At 39.1% G+C, this 19416-nt stretch overlaps 1 protein-coding gene across 6 annotated transcripts in view; it reads left to right on the top strand.

Moving 5' to 3' along the window:
- Positions 1–19416, top strand: part of OPHN1 (oligophrenin 1) — a 392357-nt gene that overhangs the window by 146694 nt on the left and 226247 nt on the right. For 5 of the 6 annotated variants that reach the window (XM_024240815.3, XM_063721072.1, XM_063721070.1 and 2 more), the window contains exons 4-5: positions 4448–4509; positions 12765–12836. In XM_024240815.3, coding sequence (XP_024096583.1) covers positions 4448–4509; positions 12765–12836 — 134 coding nt within the window. The remainder of the gene's footprint in view (positions 1–4447; positions 4510–12764; positions 12837–19416) is intronic. The other variant, XM_063721071.1, reaches the window with a different exon arrangement.

The raw sequence follows: 19416 nt of genomic DNA, 5'->3' as shown, positions 1-19416 counted from the left end.
GTTGACTCAGAGTTTACTCTTTAAATGGTTGTTGTTGTTGTTGTTTTACTAGCGCATTTTCTTTCTTTTGTGCATTTTTTTTTTTTTGAGACAGAACTCCTGACCTCAAGCAATCCTCCTGCCTCAGCCTCACAAGCAATCCTCCTGCCTTGGCTTCTGAGATTAAAGGCATGAGTCACTGCAACCCACTTGTGATTGTTTTGTTTTGTTTTTTAAATTTCTTTTCCTTCTTTCCTTCTTCCTTTCTTTCTTCTTTCTTTTCCCCTTCCCTTCCCTTCTCTTTTCTTTTCTCCCTTCCCTTCCCTTCCCTCCTTCCTTCTTTCCTTCCTTCCCTTCCCCTTCCCCTCCATCCCTTCTTTTTTCTTTCTTCCTTCCTTCCTTTCTTTCTTTTACTTTCTTTCTTTCTTCCTTTTTCTTTCTTTCTTTTTTCTTTTTTCTTTCTTCCTTTCCTCTTTCTTTCTCCTTCCTTCCTTCCTTTCTTAATTTCTTTTCCTTCCTTCCTTCCCTCCTTCCTTCCTTCCTTCCTTCCTTCCTTCCTTCCTTCCTTCTCTCTCTCTCTCTCTCTCTCTCTCTCTCTCTCATCCAGGCTGCAGTGCAGTAGTGGCATCTTGGCTCACTGAAGCCCCTGCCTCCCGAGTTCAAGCAATATTCCTGCCTCAGCCTCCTGAGTAGCTGGAATTACAGGCACCTGCCACCATGCCCAGCTAATTTTTGTATTTTTAGTAGAGACAAATTTCTCCATATTGGCCAGGCTGGTTTCGAACTCCTGGTCTCAAGCAGTCCACCTGCCTGAGCCTCCCAGAGTACTAGGATTACAGGTGTGAGCCACCACACCTGCCCCTAGGGCATTTTCTAAAACCAATCAGTGGCAGTTGTTTAGTACTACAGTTTCCACAGACAACAAACAGAATAAAGTAGCAAATAAGAAGCTGAACAATAAACCAAACAGGACAAAATGGAGAATGAATTATCCTTGGAGAGCTTTGAAGAGCTGTGAGATATTCCTGGAAATCTAGGAGTCATGCACATGAGAGGGGCTTTGTACATACCCAGCATTTGTACCTATCTAGAAGAAAGACTTGAGACATCTCTAATCTCCCACTTCTGGCTGACCTTCAGCCCTTTGCAAGGAGGAATGAAGGCTAAGGCACAGTTGTAAACTGTCTGGCTGAATGTTGAAGGCACACTCCACAATACACAGAGAGCCCTTCAGCAAAGGCTTGGAGATACTTGTTCAAACCATTTAAAGAAATCTCTGTCCAATCACTTGTTGACCGGTAAGCTTACTGACCAGAGACTTTAGTGGTTTCATATGACAAAGAATACAGACTATAGAATGAGCCCATGAAGCCAATGTAACAACCAGCAACCACAAGAACAATAAGCTCTGGGGAAATAGAGGAGTTCTGATTTCCAAAGTTGCCACACTATTTAGAAGGTTAACTTTTAAAAAATTATGAGACATGCAAAGAAATAGTAAATTATGACCCTTGAACAAGGGAAAAAAAGCAATTAATAGAACCTGTCCCCGAGGAAGCCCTTACATTAGATTTCCTAGACAAAGAGTTTCAATTACCTATTTAAATATATTTAAATTAATAAATGAGACCATGTCTAAAGAACTTAAGAAATTAATGAGAACAGTGTCTCACAAAATAGACAATATTAATAAAGAGAGATTTTTTTTTAAAGGAATCAACTGAAACTTGCAGTTGGAAGTTGTGGTATAATAACTGAAATGAAAAACTTACTACTGGGGGTTCAGCATCATATTTGTATTGGGAAAATAAATAATCAGCAAATTTAAAGACAAGTGAATTGAGATCCTTCAATCTGAGGGAAATAAAGAATAATAATTGAGAAAAATGAACAGAACCTCAGATACCTGTGGGATATCATCAAACATAAGAGCATATACAGAATGAGAACCTCAGAAGAAGAGAGACAGGAAAGAAAGAATATTTGAAGAAATAATGGCCAAGAAATTGGCAAATTTGATGAAAAACATGAATCTGCACATCCAACAAGTTAAATTTAGAGATACATGCTTAAACATATGATAGTCTAATGAAAGAAAATAACAAAGAGATAATCTTGTAAAAAATAAGAGAAAAATGTAAGACTAGAAATGAATGAAAACAGTCACAACATACTAAATCTTATGGGATGCTGCTGAAACAGTGTTTGGAAGGAAATTTGTAGCTTCAAATTCCTATATTAAAAAAGAACAAAGATATCAAATCCATAACCAAACTTTCCAACTTAAGACACTTGAAAAACAAGAGCAAACTAAAAAAAAACAAAAGTAAAGAAATAATAAAGACTAAAGAGAAAATAAATGAAATGGAGAACAGAAAAAGAATATAATAATAAGGCAACCTTGTCAAAATAACAAGACAATCATTGAAACCAAACATCTGCTCTTCATAAAGTTAAACAAAATTGACAAACCCTTAGCTAGACTGACCATGAGACTACTTGAATTACTAAAATCAGGAATGAAATAGGGGACATTACTACTAATCCTAGAGAAATAAAACTGATTATAAGGAAATACTAAATATAGTTGACCCTCAAACAATATGGGTTCAAAACGCAGAGGTCCAGTTACAGGCAGACTTTTTCTCTTTGATTTGGATAGAAAAATACAGTATTTGTGGCCTGTGAAATTCACACACATGGAGGGCCAACTTTTCATATGTACATACATTCACATAAAACTTGTTCACAAATGTTCATGGTTGCATAAACCAGATTCAGAGATCACATGTGTTTCCATTTATGTAAAATGTCTAGAGTAGGCAAGTTCGTGGAAATAGAAACTAGATTAGTGGTTATCTGGGTGTTGAGAGGAAGTGGTAATGGGGTGTAATGCTAATAGGGTTTGGGTTTCTTTTGGGGGTGATGAAAATGTTCTGCAATTGTACAGTGGTGATAGTTGAACAATTTTGTGAATATACTAAAAGCCACGAATTGTACACTTTAAACTGGTGCATTTTATTGTGTCTCAGTCCGTTTGTGTCACCATAAAGGAATACGCAAGGCTAGGTGATTTGTGAAGAAGAGAGGTTTATTTGGCTCATGGTTCTGCAGGCTGTATAGGAAGCATGGCATCAGCATCTGCTTCTGGTGAGCACCTCAGGAAGCTTCCAGTGGTGGCAGAAGAAGAAAGGGAGTCAGTGTGTCACACCTCACCTCCAACATTGGGGATCAAATTTCAACATGAGATTTCGAGGAGATAGATACCCAAACTGTATTATATGGTGATATCAATTCAGTGATAATAATAAGCACCTAATAAAGGTATTGTCACAATTAAACCCTCAAGCAGAAGGCTTGGCACATTTAATGTCCATGAAATTAGTCTTTTCCTTTAAATGTTTGAATATGATATTTGTCACATTTCCTTTAGAGGTAAACTGATCGTGTCTGGAAAAATGCCGATTAAAATCTCTGACTCTTTTCTTAGCATAAAGTATTTGGGGACAGAAGGTCAATAAACATTTCTATTTTTTCCTATTTACTCTTTCTGAGTATGGTGTTTGTCTTTTCTATGCTACGGTTGAGCTCTGAATGAATTTAGTGTTTGCAAAGGTGATCTCCCTGGGTATTTGCAGCAACTTAATCCTCAGAAGAAGAAAGAAATGTCATTGCCTTGCATCCTGTGTTGACCCTGAAATTCATTTCCTTGACACCAGGAATGCTGGACTTGTTCGGTTGTTTTAAGGAGGAAACTCAATTTTTGATTAAAAATATTAGTATAGACAAATTTGTTTTTTCAGGCTTTCATTCAGATGCCAGTCGAGAATATACTTCCTGCTTTGGAGAGAAGTTGAGGAATTTGAATAGGCACTAAAGACTATTTAGCTTAACTTACTTTTTTTTGTATATAAAGACATTGAATTTCTGAGAAAGGAAGTGATTTGCCCAGTCATCCTGCCAGTAAGTGGCACAATTGGCACTAGAAGAGTAGAAAGTTTGGGAGGGTGGAAAGGGTAATGTTTATTATTTACTTTGTGTTGACACTACATTTACCATCCAATTTAGTTTTTACAGCAATAGTCTCTGGTTGGTCAGTAGTGGAACAGGGATCCAAACTCGTTTCAGGGTTCTATAGCTGCCAGTTAATTACACAGCAAACCCCTTGCCCCTTCCCTAATCTTTTAGCTTGTCTTTGAAATAAGAGAAATTCTAGCTACTCCTGAGTGGCTGTAAGGATTAAATAAAATATGAAAGCGTATGGGGATTGATAAAACAGGAAAGAAAAGAAAAGAAACATTCAACAGGTACTGAACACCTTCTGCTTTTGTCCTCTGATTTGACACCTTCCTCTAGTGGCCATGTGGGCACAGGGCACTGGTCCCTACTTCCTGTTGCACAGATCTCTATCCATTTGTCTATCAAGCACCATGATTAATTTGTTTTACATTTGATTCTCTCCTTCCAGCTGAATCCTTCAAGGAATTTGCTGAATTGCTCAACGAGGTAGAAAATGAGAGGATGATGATGGTAAGTCACTAACACTGTCACTGAAGCTGAGTTCATGGGTGATATAGGGGATTTTTCCTTTTCCTTATGCTTGAATTGATCCTATACTATTTTGATTCCTGTCAGATAGCTTCTTGGTGCTGTAAAAATAGTTAGGTAATAGATCTGGTTATTATGTCTCAAACTCCCTGAGAGTTTGGCATTAGAGAGAGGGAAATTAACGTGCAAATCCCATCTGTATTCATTTCAGTGAAAAAGAATTTCAGTGGATATTAAACTGGGCCTTTGAACATGTTAACAGAAATTGAAGTCTTTAGTGTTTTTAGCCAAATTATCCATTTGTTAATCTTTAATTTGTAGAGTAGTTTTATAGAGAAAATCAGTAGAAAATAAAGATAGAACTCATATACCACCTTTCTCTCTCCCATTCAGTTTTCCCTATTATTAAACATCATGTGAATGTGATACATTTGTTATAATTGATGAGCCAATATTGAAACAATATTATTAACTAAAGTTCATAGTTTACATTAGGATTTACTCTTGGTATTGTACATTTTATGGATTTGACAAATATATAATGACACGTATCCTCCATTACAGTGTCACCATACAGAATAGATTCATGACCGTGAACATTTCTTTTGTTCATTCTATTCATCCTTCTCTTCCTTCTCCAGTCCTGAAACCCTGACAACCACTGATCTTTCTTTTTATTGTGTTTTGCCTTTTCCAGAATGTTTATAGTAGATATCAAACAGTATGTAGCCATTTCAGATTGGCGTATTTGACTTAGCAATGTGCATTTTATTTTCCTGTCATTTATTTTTTATCATTAAATAATATCCCATTGTATGATTTACCACAGTTTATCCATTCACCTAGTGAGGGACATCTTGGTTATTTTGGCAATTATAAGGAAAACTATTATAAACAGTTGTATGTAGGTTTTTGTGTTGATACAAATTTCCAACTGATTTGGTTAAATAATAAGGAGTGTAATTGCTGGAGTGTAAATTGTCAGGGTATGTTTAATTTTGTAAGAAATTGCCAACCAACTTCCAAAATAGCTGTGCCATTTTGCATAACCAGCAATGAATCAGAGATCCTGTTGCTCCATGTCCTCGCCAGCTCCATGTTCTTACCAGCATTTGCTGTTGTCAGTGTTCTGGATTTTAGCCATTCTCATGGATGTGTAGTGGTATCTCATTGCTGTTGTAATTTGCAACTCCCTAATCACATATTATGCAGAGCATCTTTCCATATGCTTAACTGCCATCGGTATATCCTCTCTGTTGAGGTGTTTGTTCAGTTCTTTTGCCTATTATTAAATTGATTTTCTTTTGTTAAGTTTTAAGAGTTCTTTGTATATTTTAGATGCCAGACCTTTATCCAATAGGCATTTGCAAAGATTTTCTCCCCGTCTGTGGCTTGTCTTTTTATTTTCTTAACAGTGTATTTTGCATTGCATAGGTTTTTAATTTTAATGAAGTCCAACTTACACATTTTTGCTTTAATGGATCATACTTTTGGTGTTATATCTAAAAAGTCTTTTCCAAATCCAAGGTCACCCAGATTTTCTCCTATGTTGTCTTTTTGGAATTTTATAGCTTTTTGTTTTACATTTAGGTCAATTATTCATTTTGCATTAATTTTTATGAAGGATATAAGGTCTGTGTCTAGATTCATTGTTTTGCATGTGGATATCCAGTTGCTCCAACACTATTTTTTGAAAATACTATTCTTTCTCCTTGAATTACCTTTTGTCCTTTATCAAAGATCACTTGACTGTATTTATATGGGTCTGTATCTGGGCTCTCTATTTCTGTTGCATTGATCTATTTATCTATTCTTTCACAAATACCACACTATCTTCATTACTTTAGTGTGGTAGTAATTGCACTGTAGTAAAAAGCATTGAAGTCAGGTATAAGCTTAAGAATCAGTTTGTTCATATCCACAAAATAACTTGCTGGGATTTTGATTGGGATTGCTTTTAAGATCCTAGAGATATCTTTTTGATTAGGATTAGGATTTGCTTTTAAGATACCAGGGAAAAACTGATATCTTAAAAATATTGCCTTTTCCTAATTGTGAACATGGGTTATCTCTCCATTTATTTATATCTTTTTTGATTTCTTTCATCAGAGTTTTGTAGTTTCCTTATGTAGATATTTTATGTATTTTGCTAGATTTGTACTTAAGAGTTTCATTTTTATGAAGTCTAATTATTTTAACAGCCTAAAAATAATCTTTTTGTGTGGTCCTTAGACCGGCAGTACCATCATGACCAGCACCAGCAGAAAATTATTGGAAATATTGGTCCTTGTTCCCACCCTAGACTTATTGGGGACTTAAATGTTGAAATGTATGTGTTGATCGATATTCATTTTTATTAGGGGCATGATGGTAAGATGGGAATTCTGTTTTACCTTTCTCCATCAGATGACTTTTTATGGGCTTCTCAGTTTTGTTAAAGCTATTTATTCCAACAGCCCAGAACTCATTTACCTATAAAACCCCTTTCCTTTCAACAGTGTGGTACTGATTTCTCAAAATACTCCTCATAGAATCTAGACTCCTAGAGAAGTAGGATTGAAGGCAGGACTTGGAGGTAGGGGAATTAGAGAATTAAGGCTCTAATTCTGGATCTGTCACTAACTTGTTGACTTCAGATTAATTACTTCATTTTCCTGGGCTCCTTTTTCTTATTTGTAGAGTGAGGAAAATAATCCCCATCTCTTATGGTTGTTTAAAGTGCTCCAAATAACATAGTAAACATGGACGTGTTTTGTAAGGGGAAAATACTGATTACGTAAGCATGGTTTTTAGTTATCTTTAGTTACTCACAAGATTCTGCTTGTGGAAATATGATTTGGGAATTTTCTTAGTTTAAAATATTTGCTTTTAAATGTACTAAGAAGAGACCAGTATGTGTGGTTTCCCTGGACCCTCTTAGATGGCCCCCTTGCTAATACACAGTCTACTAAATGTTCTTCTCCGCCCACAGGGTTTGTGGACTGCTGCCCATGTTGTTTTCACAGGCATTTGCCCCCATTTCATTCAGATAGCACTGGAAAGCTCAGCTGTACTTCTCTTTAGCCCTAGTTGTTTCTCCATCTCTTTTATTTACCCAATAACAAAGCCCTCACATATTGAAGTAGTATTCATCTTTTGAGATGTTGTTTTTCTCACCCTTCCTGCTGATACTTTGCCACATGACTGACTCATTTTCTTCTGTCTTTAATTATGTTGTGCCCTTTTGTCCCAACAACTTTTCAATCATATATTGAGTGTTTGCTCCCTATTTCCCACTTAATTCCAGGAATGCTGAGATGGTTAGGCTTAATGAGTGCCTTTCACCCCATGCCAGGAATTCATTGCTTGATTATAACTTTTCCATTTCCTGGCTTTGTAGCAAAAGGACTCCTCTACCCCAGTCTGGATAATTTAGTGGGTCTTATATTGCATTTTATCCTTTGTAAAGGAAGAGTCCAAAGTAAGCTTTAGAATAACAGTAAGAAAGTTCACAGCCCTCAAGCATGGAAATTGCCTGTGTCTGGTCATCTCCATAAATGAATATAAATTGGGGAAGGAATTATGAAGGGAAGAAGTGAGGAAGGGCATCCCTGTGATGTTCTCAAAAGTATCCTGTTGGGGCTGGGTGCGGTGGCTCACGCTTTTAATACTAGCTCTTTGGGAGGCTGAGGCAGGCAGATCGCTTGAGGACAGGAGTTCAAGAGCAGCCTGGTCAACATGGTGAAACCCCATCTCTACTAAAAATACAAAAATTAGCCGGGTGTTATCATGCACCTGTAGTCCCAGCTACTCGGGAGGCTGAGGTGGGAGGATCACCTGAACCTGAGGAGGTCAAGGCTGCAGTGAGCCATGATCATGCCACTGTACTACAGCCTGGGCGAGTAAGGCCCTGCCAAAAAAAAAAAAAAAGAGCGGGGGAGGGCCTTGAAAAGTCTGAATTGCATACTTCTTATATGATTATGAAGCTTGCCTAGATTCCTTTCTGACTCTGAAGGGGCCTCTGTTGGCAATGTGCAAGGTCTGTTTTTGAAGACTGCCAAAAGTGACCTAAAGAGGCCGCCATAATATTTCAGCCTGTCTTTAGTGCTCTTTTAAAAAAATTTTTTTTTTAATTTTATTTTTTGAGACGGAGTCTCCCTCTGTTGCCCAGGCTGGAGTACAGTGGCGTGATCTCGGCTCACTGCAGCCTTCGCCTCCTGGGTTCAAGTGATTCTCCTGCCTCAGCCTCCTGAGTAGCTGGGACTACAGGCACCCGCCACCATGCCCAGCTAGTTTTTGTATTTTTAGTAGAGATGGGGTTTTGCCATGTTGGCCAGGCTGGCCTCGAACTCCTGGCCTCAATTGATCCACCCGCCTTGGCCTCCCAACGTGCTGGGATTACAGGCGCAAGCCACTGCGCCTGGCCCAGTGCTCTCTTTTGATATTTCATTTACCATCAAAGATTCCTGAGCAATCCTGCAATACTGGACTGAATATCATCTCTATTCTGCTCAACACCTTGTTCAGTGTTACTTTGGCCTTTATTCAATAGGATTCTGATGATAGAAACTCACTAATGAGTTTAGGATGTCACTCCTTATGGTGAAGATTCTACCTGAGGTAGCAGGTGGGAGTTTTTGTCCCCAGTGAGCTCACACAATGAATGCAGTGATTAGAAAAGAGATTAAAGGCCAAATTTACTTCAAAGGGGAGTCATTGCTAGAGTTCTAAGGGGTTTAAGAACAAAATAGAGTGAAAAAGAAAAAAGAGGAAATCCTCAATGTGACTTTTTTCTACATTCCTAAGTCTCTATTCTGACAAGAAAATAGTATAATAACCAATGAGTGTCATAGAGAGGAAAAGGTTCAGAATATCTGTTTGTGCTGTAGGAGACTGGGAGCAGTGTTGCCAAAGTGATTAAGGGAAAATGATGTCCTGCAATTCTAGTAAACCATGGACTATTTTTCAGACTGAACTGGGGTCAAACATGTAAAAGTCAGTGGCCTTATGGACCCTGTCTGAGAAGTTGCTGACACACTTGCTTATGCAGGACAATCCCCTTTGGAGCATGAAAAGCCAGCAACTCTGCCGTCCTGGGGGTTCCTGAATATGCAAGGGCCCAGCTCCATACAGTGCTTTAGAAAGTAGTATGTACACTTCTTATTCAAAGGCAAACTTCCTCAATGTTTCACAGTTGGCCACTTCTTAGTGGCCAACTTATTATATTTATTTATTTATTTATTTATTTATTTGTTTGTTTTTGAGACTGAGTCTCACTCTGTCACCCAGGCTGGAGAGCAGTGGCACAGTCTTGGCTCACTGCAACCTCCGCCTCCTGGGTTCAAATGATTCTCCTGCCTCAGCCTCCCGAGTAGCTGGGATTACAGGCATGTGCCACCTCGCACGGCTAGTTTTTTCTATTTGTAGCAGAGATGGGGTTTCACCATTTTGGCCAGGCTGGTCTCAAACCCCTGATCTTAGGTGATTCATCTGCTTCGGCTTCGGCTTCGGCTTCCCAAAGTGCTAGGATTACAGGTGTGAGCCACCGCACCTGGCCCGTATTACGTTTTTTAAACTGCAAATTGTCTTTCTAATTATCTATTGCTTCATAACAACTTTTTCTAATATTAGTGGCTGAAACCAGGGTCCCCAACCCCTAGGCTGCGGGGCATCAGTCTGTGGCCTGGTAGGAGCCTGGCCACACAGCAGGAGGTGAGCAGCAGGATAGGGAGCATTACTGCTTGAGCTCTGCCTCCTATCAGATCAGTGGCAGCATTAGATTCTCATAGGATCAAACCCTGTTGTGAACTGGGCATGCAGGATCTAGGTTGCATGCTCTTTATGACAATCTAATGCCTGATGATCTGAGGTTGAACAGTTTCATCCTGAAACCATCTCCACCTCCCCCTACCCTGGGTCCATGGAAAAATTGTCTTCCGTGATTCTGGTCCCTGGTGCCGAAAAGGTTGCAGATTACTGGCTTAAACTAAAACTAATTATTTGTAATTATTTTGTGGGTTAGGCATTCAGATGGGTCAGCTGGGCGATTCTTCTGCTCCAAATGATGGCATTTACCTGGCAGATGAGTTGATATGGAGGGTCCAAAATGGTTTTCCTAATGTTTGGCATCTTCCAGTGGGGATGGCAGGAAGGGCGGATTCAGCTGGTATGAGACATTGACTAGAATTTGGCCTCTTCTGTTTGGTAATCTTAGGGTAATTAAACTTCTTATGTACTGTCTCAAGGCTCCTAGTGGGAGTATTCCAAAAGAACTGGGAGAGAACTGGTGCTGGCCTTTTATGACCTAGCTTCATATGTCACAGAGTGTTACTTCTGGAGTACCCTATTTGTTCAAAATATTAACAAGCCTACTCACATTCAAGGTAGAGGGGACATAGACCTCACCTCTCAGTGGAAGGTATGTCAGAGTTTGTGGCCATGTTTTAAGGCTTCCACAATAGTAAAGGAGAAAAATGACTTTCTGCACTGGGCCTATGACACCAATGACTTAATTTGTGGGTATTTTTAGTAGAAGAAGTCTTATTTTCAATTAAGGAGAGTCATTGGTGTAATTTTTTTTTTGATACCATAATTGTTAGTGGAGCTTTGATTTCCTAAGCAACCAAAATGAATCTTTCTATGAATCAGACCTGCATAGAGAAGTCTTTACTAGGGGCTCTTGCAGGGTGGAATTTATAGACTTTCCTGCCTTTGGCAAATGAGCACACTCAGAGATAAAGAGAATGTTAAGTGTCGTACTGGGAGGTAGGTTATAGTATGATTAGGACTCAATGGGGTTTCATAGATCCAGTAGAAGAGAAGAGATGTGATGAGAATCAGACAGGGTCTGGAAGTGTTAGCAGGCAAGCGGTCTGATTTTGTTAAAAATCAGCAAACTTTGGGAAGGGTTTCATGATTTTTTAAGTCTAGGCTTGTAGCAAACAAGTTTTAGAAAGCCAGATATAAAAGCACTGGTGATCAGGAGACATAGAGAATGACTCTGTTCTCAAGGAAAACATTTTTTTTCTTGCCTAGTTTTATATTTTTTTTTGCTGGGTGCTGGCTGTCCTGGATGGTAGCATTAGGAGCTGCAGTAGATCAGAATGTCAGGGTTCACCAGGATGTTCTCATACAAAGGCTAACAGTGCCATTTTAGGAGTTTGCCCATTTAGTTGAACCTTGAATCATACCTATACACAGAATAAGAGGCCCAAATTACCTGAAAGACACGTATAACCTATGCACTAATGCCCCACAACTTTCTACACTTCTGGGGAGGTAGGTTAAAAATTGCTTCTTAGATTGGAGAACTCAGATTTTGTCAAAACTGGCTTTTTCCTATGTTGTCTATTTTTGTTATGAAGATATATATTGTCTTACTGACACCTATGTCTCATATGACAAGGAAACTTGTCTTTTAGTTTTCTGTCTTGTAATTAATAAAAATTAATGCAATGATTCCCAAAATTCAGCCCTTTAGATGCCTTCTCTAAGGTCTTCCATTTTAGTGATTCTAACTCTCACCATGGAGGCACAAACCCCACTTGTTGCCTTGAACATACACAATCTCATAAGAGATTTATATGAAGAAAAAGCTTTGTATACCTTTACCTGCCCAAAGAACAAGGGGTCTTCTTTGATTTTGATGTTTTTATATCTCCAGAACATATTTATTATTGCCAATATTAATAGTCCCTGAACAGGCCATTCCTATTAGCTTCTGAGCATTTATATTTAGGTAATTTGAAAGCCTAGTCTAGTGTTTTCTGTGATGCTGTAATGCACTCCGCATTCTGAAGGAAATGTTCTGGTTTTATGGCACAGGCAGGACTGTAAATGTTTTATCCTAATGCTGTCACTGCACACTCATTTGCCTCTGATGAAATGATTTGCACTTGCTGCAATTGTCCTTTTCTTGTATTTGCCATTGTCTTTCTCTTTTCTTTTTCACCTGTCCTTCAGGTCTCCTGTGTCTTCTGCTGGACATCACTTCAGATATTTATCGATTAAAAACTCAGGTCAGACTATCATTAAAGTTACAGAGAAATGCCCCTCTTATTCTTTCTCCCATTTCTTCTCAATGCGTTTGATTTTCAGAAACAATATAGAAACAAATAGTAACAAAACCCAACAAATCAGCAAACCATTTAACATTTTGCAGGTTGGTATAGAAATGAAAATGTCATAGTAACAAGGAATCTTGTATCTGAACCTTGTTAACCTAGAAATTGTTTTGTTTGTTTTTCCTTTTTGTCTAGGTACACAATGCTAGTGATTTGCTGATTAAACCCTTGGAAAATTTCCGGAAGGAACAAATAGGCTTCACCAAGGTACATTTTCTGTATATGCATAAGATTTTTTAAAATAGCAATCGAATAGTTGTAGGGGCTACTACTCTTCACTTTACAAAGATATGCACCAATCTGCTGGTGCTTTGCCCTTGGCCTAGTCAGCCTCCTAAACTGTGCAAAATAAATGTTTGTTGTTTATGTCACCCTGTCTATGGCATTCTGTTATAGTAGCCTCAACTAACACGACAAAGGGGGTGGGGAGGTGGGTGATTAATTTCTATGAGAAAATAATCACGAAAGAAAGTAAGAAAATCTAGAATTGGCCTCCGACTTTGTGGCCAACAGGCTCTGTATCTGTGCATAAGTTTCTTCTCCTTTTGGTGTTTTTGTTGTTTTGTCTGGAAAACTAGCTAGCTATCATTTATCAACTGCCTGCTATATTGAGCACTAGGCTAGGTGCTTTACGTTCGTTCTTTAATCACAAGGACTTTGTGTGCTTCTGGCATTTTCCCCGTTTCACAAATGAGGTGACAGCCTTGGACAAGATAAATAACAAGACCAAAGTTATATAGTTAGTGATGTAGTTTGGATCTGTGTCCCCACCTAAATTTCACGTTCAGTTGTAATTCCCAGTGTTGGAGGTGGGGCCCAGTGGGAGGTGATTGCATCATGGGGGTGGATCCTTCATGAATGGTTCCGTACCATCCCCTCGATGCTGTTCTGCTAGTGGTGAGTGAGTTCTCATCACATCTGCTTGTTTGAAAGTATGTAGCAACTCCCCAACTTCTTGCTCCTGCTCTGGCCATGTAAGATGTACCTGCTTTCCTTTCACCTTCTGCCATGATTTTGTTTCCTGAGACTTCACCAAAGGAGAAGCTGCTATACTTCCTGTACAGCTTGCAGAACTGTGAGCCCATTAAATCTCTTTTCTTTGTAAATTACCCAGTCTCAGGTATTTCTTCATAGCGGTGCAAGAACAAACTGATGTGGTTAGTAAGTGATAGTGGCCTGGATTTAGACCTAAAGGTCTTTTTAGCTTTACGTTCCATACTCTTTACATTAAGCTATGCTGTCTAGATCTTTGCTGTCTATTATGGTAACTACTATCTATTTAAATAAAATAAAATTAACAACTCAGCTCCTCATTCTTTCTAGCCACATTTCAAGTGCTCAGCAGTCACTTGTGTCTAGTAGCTACTGTGTTGGACAGTGCAGATAAAATACATTTCCATCATTGTGCAAAGTTCCATTGGACAATGCTGTGTGCCAGATAATTTCACATTCTTTTCAGCTTGACCATCACATGGATCTCTGTGATTCTCCAATGTCTGTTAAAGAGATGTTAATAATTTTCATTTTTAATCTTTTAAGCTAGGTGTAGGTCTGTGTCATGAGCTCTCAATGTGTATCCACCATGTAGCAAAGGTAGTTTCTTCTACCAGGGCTAAAATACAGCATCTTGTCCAAGCATCTAGTTTTCTTAGGACTAAGAGCATACCAACCAGTAGATATTATTTGGAATATCATGACAATCAGTTTGGATCAAGAATTTGAAAACAGCAAGTTTTTCTTTTTTTAAAAGACACTATCTTGCCAACTCAGCCTCCCAAAGTGCTGGTATTACAGGCATGAGCCACCATGCCTGGCCATGAAAGTAGCAAATTTTGAGAAGAAAGAGCAAATTAGTGGTTGAGCTCCCACTACCTGCTATCATCAGATTGACATGGGCATTGTTAGAAATGACTGGTATTCAAGCAAAGTGAGTTCCCCTGATAGCCCAGCAATACTTGTTTCACTGGAATCTCATTAACATCAATACTTAGTTGGGAGAGGATATGACTGAAGAATAGAAGTATATTTAAAATTACAACTGAGGATAAAAATACTTAACCACTTGTGAAACAATTTGATTTACTTTCATTCCTTTATAAGAATAACACTAGGAAAGTAAGGATATGCTACCATGTTTGCCCCCATATTATCTGAGCAAATGGAAATGAATCTGTATTATGTGCAGTCATGTGTTGCTTAATGTTGTTCTGAGAAATGCATCATTACATGTTTTCATGGTTGTGTGAACTTCATAGGAGTGTGCTTAACACAAACCTCGATGGTCTAGCCTAATACACAACTAGGCTATATGGTATAGCCTATTGCTCCTAGGCTACAAACTTGTACGGGTGTTAACTGTACTGAATAGTATAGGCAGTTATAACCCAATGGTAAGTATTTGTTTATCTAAACATATAAAGCATACATATAAAAATACTGTATTATAATCTTATAGGACTGTCATTGTATATGCAGTTCATTGTTTACTAAAACATTATTTTGTGGTGCATGACTGCACTTCCTATGGCCCATGCCTGCGCTGAGGGTTTTACATATGCTTTCTTCCTTAATTCTCACGGCAAACCTGTGAGGTAGGATTTTTAATATCCATTGTCTCAATGAAGAAAGTGAGTTTCAGAAAGGTTAAATACGTATCTATCTTTTTTCATACTTCTTTACCAGTAAGGCCAACCTGCATATCTACAAAGAAGACCAACTTAGTACGAGTCATGTCTCCAATAAACTATCTAGAATTCCAATAGTCAAAATGAAGCTTATAGTCTACCCCTGTGTGTTATCAATTTATTGCCAATCAGTTCCAAGCCTCTCAATACCTGCTCTGTGATAATGGACAGATTTTCTTTAAGCAACTTTCCTTTATAGTGAGCACGCTCTGAAACTTTCTCAGTAGAGGGAGCTGGAGGGACATTGCAGGAGGAGGGGGATCTCTTGAAGTTTCCAGCTGAGGTGGGGGTGGGGCAGGGTGGGGAGGACACCTGATGAAACTCTGACCCAGTACCCACCCAGACACATGGTGCCTCAATCTCCTTGAAGCCTTCATGACCATGCTGTCCCTCAGCTTCCCTCTGTAGACCCCCTACCACACATGGCCCACTTGCTGGCTGAAGAGTTATCATGGAGCTATTACCCCCTCTGCAGGGCCCTCATACATTGAGCTTGCACCCTAGGGGGTTCCCATCAAACAAGGCGGGCCCCGTTGAGCCCACCTGCAACTCAGTTTTCCCACCTTCTCTGTATACCTTCTCCGCTGGTCACTGTTGGCCTGCTTTTTTGTACTCTGGTGAGTTGCCTCCTGCTTACATAGTAACTATGAACCACGGGGCCAAATCAGCAAACATTCTGCTATCCAGTGTGTTAAATTACTCCTTTTCTTTTTTTTGTGAGACAGGGTGGGTCTCACTCTGTCACCCATGCTGAGGTGCAGTGGCATAATCATGGTTCACTTCAGCCTCGACCTCCCTGGGCTCAGGTGATCCTCTCACCTCAGCCTCTCAAGTTGCTGGGACTACAGGCACATACTGCCATGCCTGGCTAATTTTTTTTTTTTTTTTTTTTTTGTAATTTCTGTAGAGATGGGGTTTCACCATGTTGCCCAGACTGGTCTCGAATGCCTGAGCTCAAGCAGTCCTCCTGCCTTGGCCTCCCAAAGTGTTAGAATTGCAGGCGTGAGCTACCACGCCCCACCAAAATACTCCTTTTCAAGTGAGGTCTGAACCCCATTAAAATTTGTCCTTATTTGAGTACTTTTCCTTAACCTTAGAGTACCATATAGAGTTTTCTTATATGTCAATTATTTGTAATGTTTTCTATCTCCTGATTGGACTTAGCCTGATATACCCAGCACTGCTGCTAGCTGGCTTTGTGAGTTCACTGGCTGTGATAGGTGCTATATTAGGCCCTTAAACATATAGATCCAGTTCTCATTTGAACCTCAGAACAATCTTGTAAAAGTTATTATCTCCCATTAACAGGTGGGGACACTAAGTTCAGTGAGGTGTAGCCTCTAAGGTCACTCAGTAGCTTGGATATGAATTGAGTTCTGGTTGTAAGTCTAGGGCTCATTTCACTTTGCAGGAAACAGCACTTCTCTCTGAAACTCAGTTTTCTCATGGCTCATGACAACAAGAACAATAGACAAATATTGCAAATCTGATCTTTTGTTAGTTTGAGATTCGTTTTTTTTAAAAATTGTTATTATATTTTAAGTTCTAGGGTACATGTGCACAACGTGCAGGTTTGTTACATAAGTATACATGTGCCATGTTGGTGTACTGCACCCATTAACTCGTCATTTACATTAGGTATATCTCCTAATGCTATCCCTCCCCCTCCCCCCACCCCACAACAGGCATCAGTGTGTGATGTTCCCCTTCCTGTGTCCGTGTTTTCTCATTGTTCAATTCCCACCTATGAGTGAGAACATGTGGTGTTTGGTTTTTTGTCCTTGCGATAATTTGCTGAGAATGATGGTTTCCAGCTTCATCCATGTCCCTACAAAGGACATGAACTCATCCTTTTTTATGGCTGCATAGTATTCCATGGTGTATATGTGCCACATTTTCTTAATCCAGTCTATCATTGATGGATATTTGGGTTGGTTCCAAGTCTTTGCTATTGTGAATAGTGCCGCAATAAACATACGTGTGCATGTGTCTTTATAGCAGCATGACTTATAATCCTTTGGGTATATACCCAGTAATGGGATGGCTGGTTCAAATGGTATTTCTAGTTCTAGATCCCTGAGGAATCGCCACACTGACTTCCACAATGGTTGAACTAGTTTACAGTCCCACCAACAGTGTAAAAGTGTTCCTGTTTCTCCACATCCTCTCCAGCACCTGTTGTTTCCTGACTTTTTCATGATCGCCATTCTAATTGGTGTGAGATGGTATCTCATTGTGGTTGTGATTTGCATTTCTCTGGTGGCCAGAGATGATGAGCATTTTTTCATGTGTCTTTTGGCTGCATAAATGTCTTCTTTTGAGAAGTGTCTGTTCATATACTTTGCCCACTTTTTGATGGGGTTGTTTGTTTTTTTCTTGTAAATTTGTTTGAGTTCATTGTAGATTCTGGATATTAGCCCTTTGTCAGATGAGTAGATTGCAAAAATTTTCTCCCATTCTGTAGGTTGCCTGTTCACTCTGATGGTAGTTTCTTTTGCTGTGCAGAAGCTCTTGAGTTTAATTAGATCCCATTTGTCAATTTTTGCTTTTGTTGCCATTGCTTTTGGTGTTTTAGACATGAAGTCCTTGCCCATGCCTGTGTCCTGAATGGTAATGCCTAGGTTTTCTTCTAGGAATTTTATGGTTTTAGGTCTAACATGTAAGTCTTTAATCCATCTTGAATTAATTTTTGTATAAGGTGTAAGGAAGGGATCCAGTTTCAGCTTTCTACATATGGCTAGCCAGTTTTCCCAGCACCATTTGTTAAATAGGGAATCGTTTCCCCATTTCTTGTTTTTCTCAGGTTTGTCAAAGATCCAATGGTTGTAGATATGTGGCATTATTTCTGAGGGGTCTGTTCTGTTCCATTGGTTTATATCTCTGTTTTGGTACCAATACCATGCTGTTTTGGTTACCGTAGCCTTGTTGTATAGTTTGAAGTCAGGTAGCGTGATGCCTCCAGCTTTGTTCTTTTTGCTTAGGATTCACTGGGCAATGCGGGCTCTTTTTTGGTTCCATATGAACTTCAAAGTAGTTTTTTCCAATTCTGTGAAGAAGGTCATTGGTAGCTTGATGGGGATGGCATTGAATCTATAAATTACCTTGGGCAGTATGGCCATTTTCACAATATTGATTCTTCCTACCCATGAGCATGGAATGTTCTTCCATTTGTTTGTATCCTCTTTTATTTCATTGAGCAGTGGTTTGTAGTTCTTGAAGAGGTCCTTCACGTCCCTTGTAAGTTGGATTCCTAGGTATTTTGTTCTCTTTGAAGCAATTGTGAATGGGAGTTCACTCATGATTTGGCTCTCTGTTTGTCTGTTATTGGTGTATAAGAATGCTTGTGATTTTTGCACATTGATTTTGTATCCTGAGACTTTGCTGAAGTTGCCTATCAGCTTAAGGAGATTTTAGGCTGAGATGATGGGGTTTTCTAGGTATACAGTCATGTCACCTGCAAACAGGGACAATTTGACTTCCTCTTTTCCTAATTGAATACCCTTTATTTCCTTCTCCTGCCTGATTGCCCTTGCCAGAACTTCCAAAACCATGTTGAATAGGAGTGGTGAGAGAGGGCATCCCTGTCTTGTGCCAGTTTTCAAAGGGAATGCTTCCAGTTTTTGCCCATTCTGTATGATATTGGCTGTGGTTTTGTCATAGATAGCTCTTATTATTTTGAGATATGTTCCATCAATACCTAATTTATTGAGAGTTTTTAGCATGAAGGGCTGTTGAATTTTGTCAAAGGCCTTTTCTGCATCTATTGAGATAATCATATGGTTTTTGTCATTGGTTCTGTTTATATGCTGGATTACGTTTATTGATTTGCATATGTTGAACCATCCTTGCATCCCAGGGATGAAGCCCACTTGATCATGGTGGATAAGCTTTTTGATGTGCTGCTGGATTCGGTTTGCCAGCATTTTACTGAGGATTCTTGCATCGACATTCATCAGGGATATTGGTCTAAAATTCCCTTTTTTTGTTGTGTCTCTGCCAGGCTTTGGTATCAGGATGATGCTGGCCTCATAAAATGAGTTAGAGAGGATTCCTTCTTTTTCTATTGACTGGAATAGTTTCAGAAGGAATGGTACCAGCTCCTC

This window comes from Pongo abelii, chromosome X, assembly GCF_028885655.2.
Source record: "Pongo abelii isolate AG06213 chromosome X, NHGRI_mPonAbe1-v2.0_pri, whole genome shotgun sequence".
In the NCBI taxonomy this organism is placed as follows: domain Eukaryota; kingdom Metazoa; phylum Chordata; class Mammalia; order Primates; family Hominidae; genus Pongo; species Pongo abelii.
The sequence above is the reverse complement of the archived record's forward strand: the minus strand, read 5'-3'. Positions and strand labels throughout refer to the sequence as shown.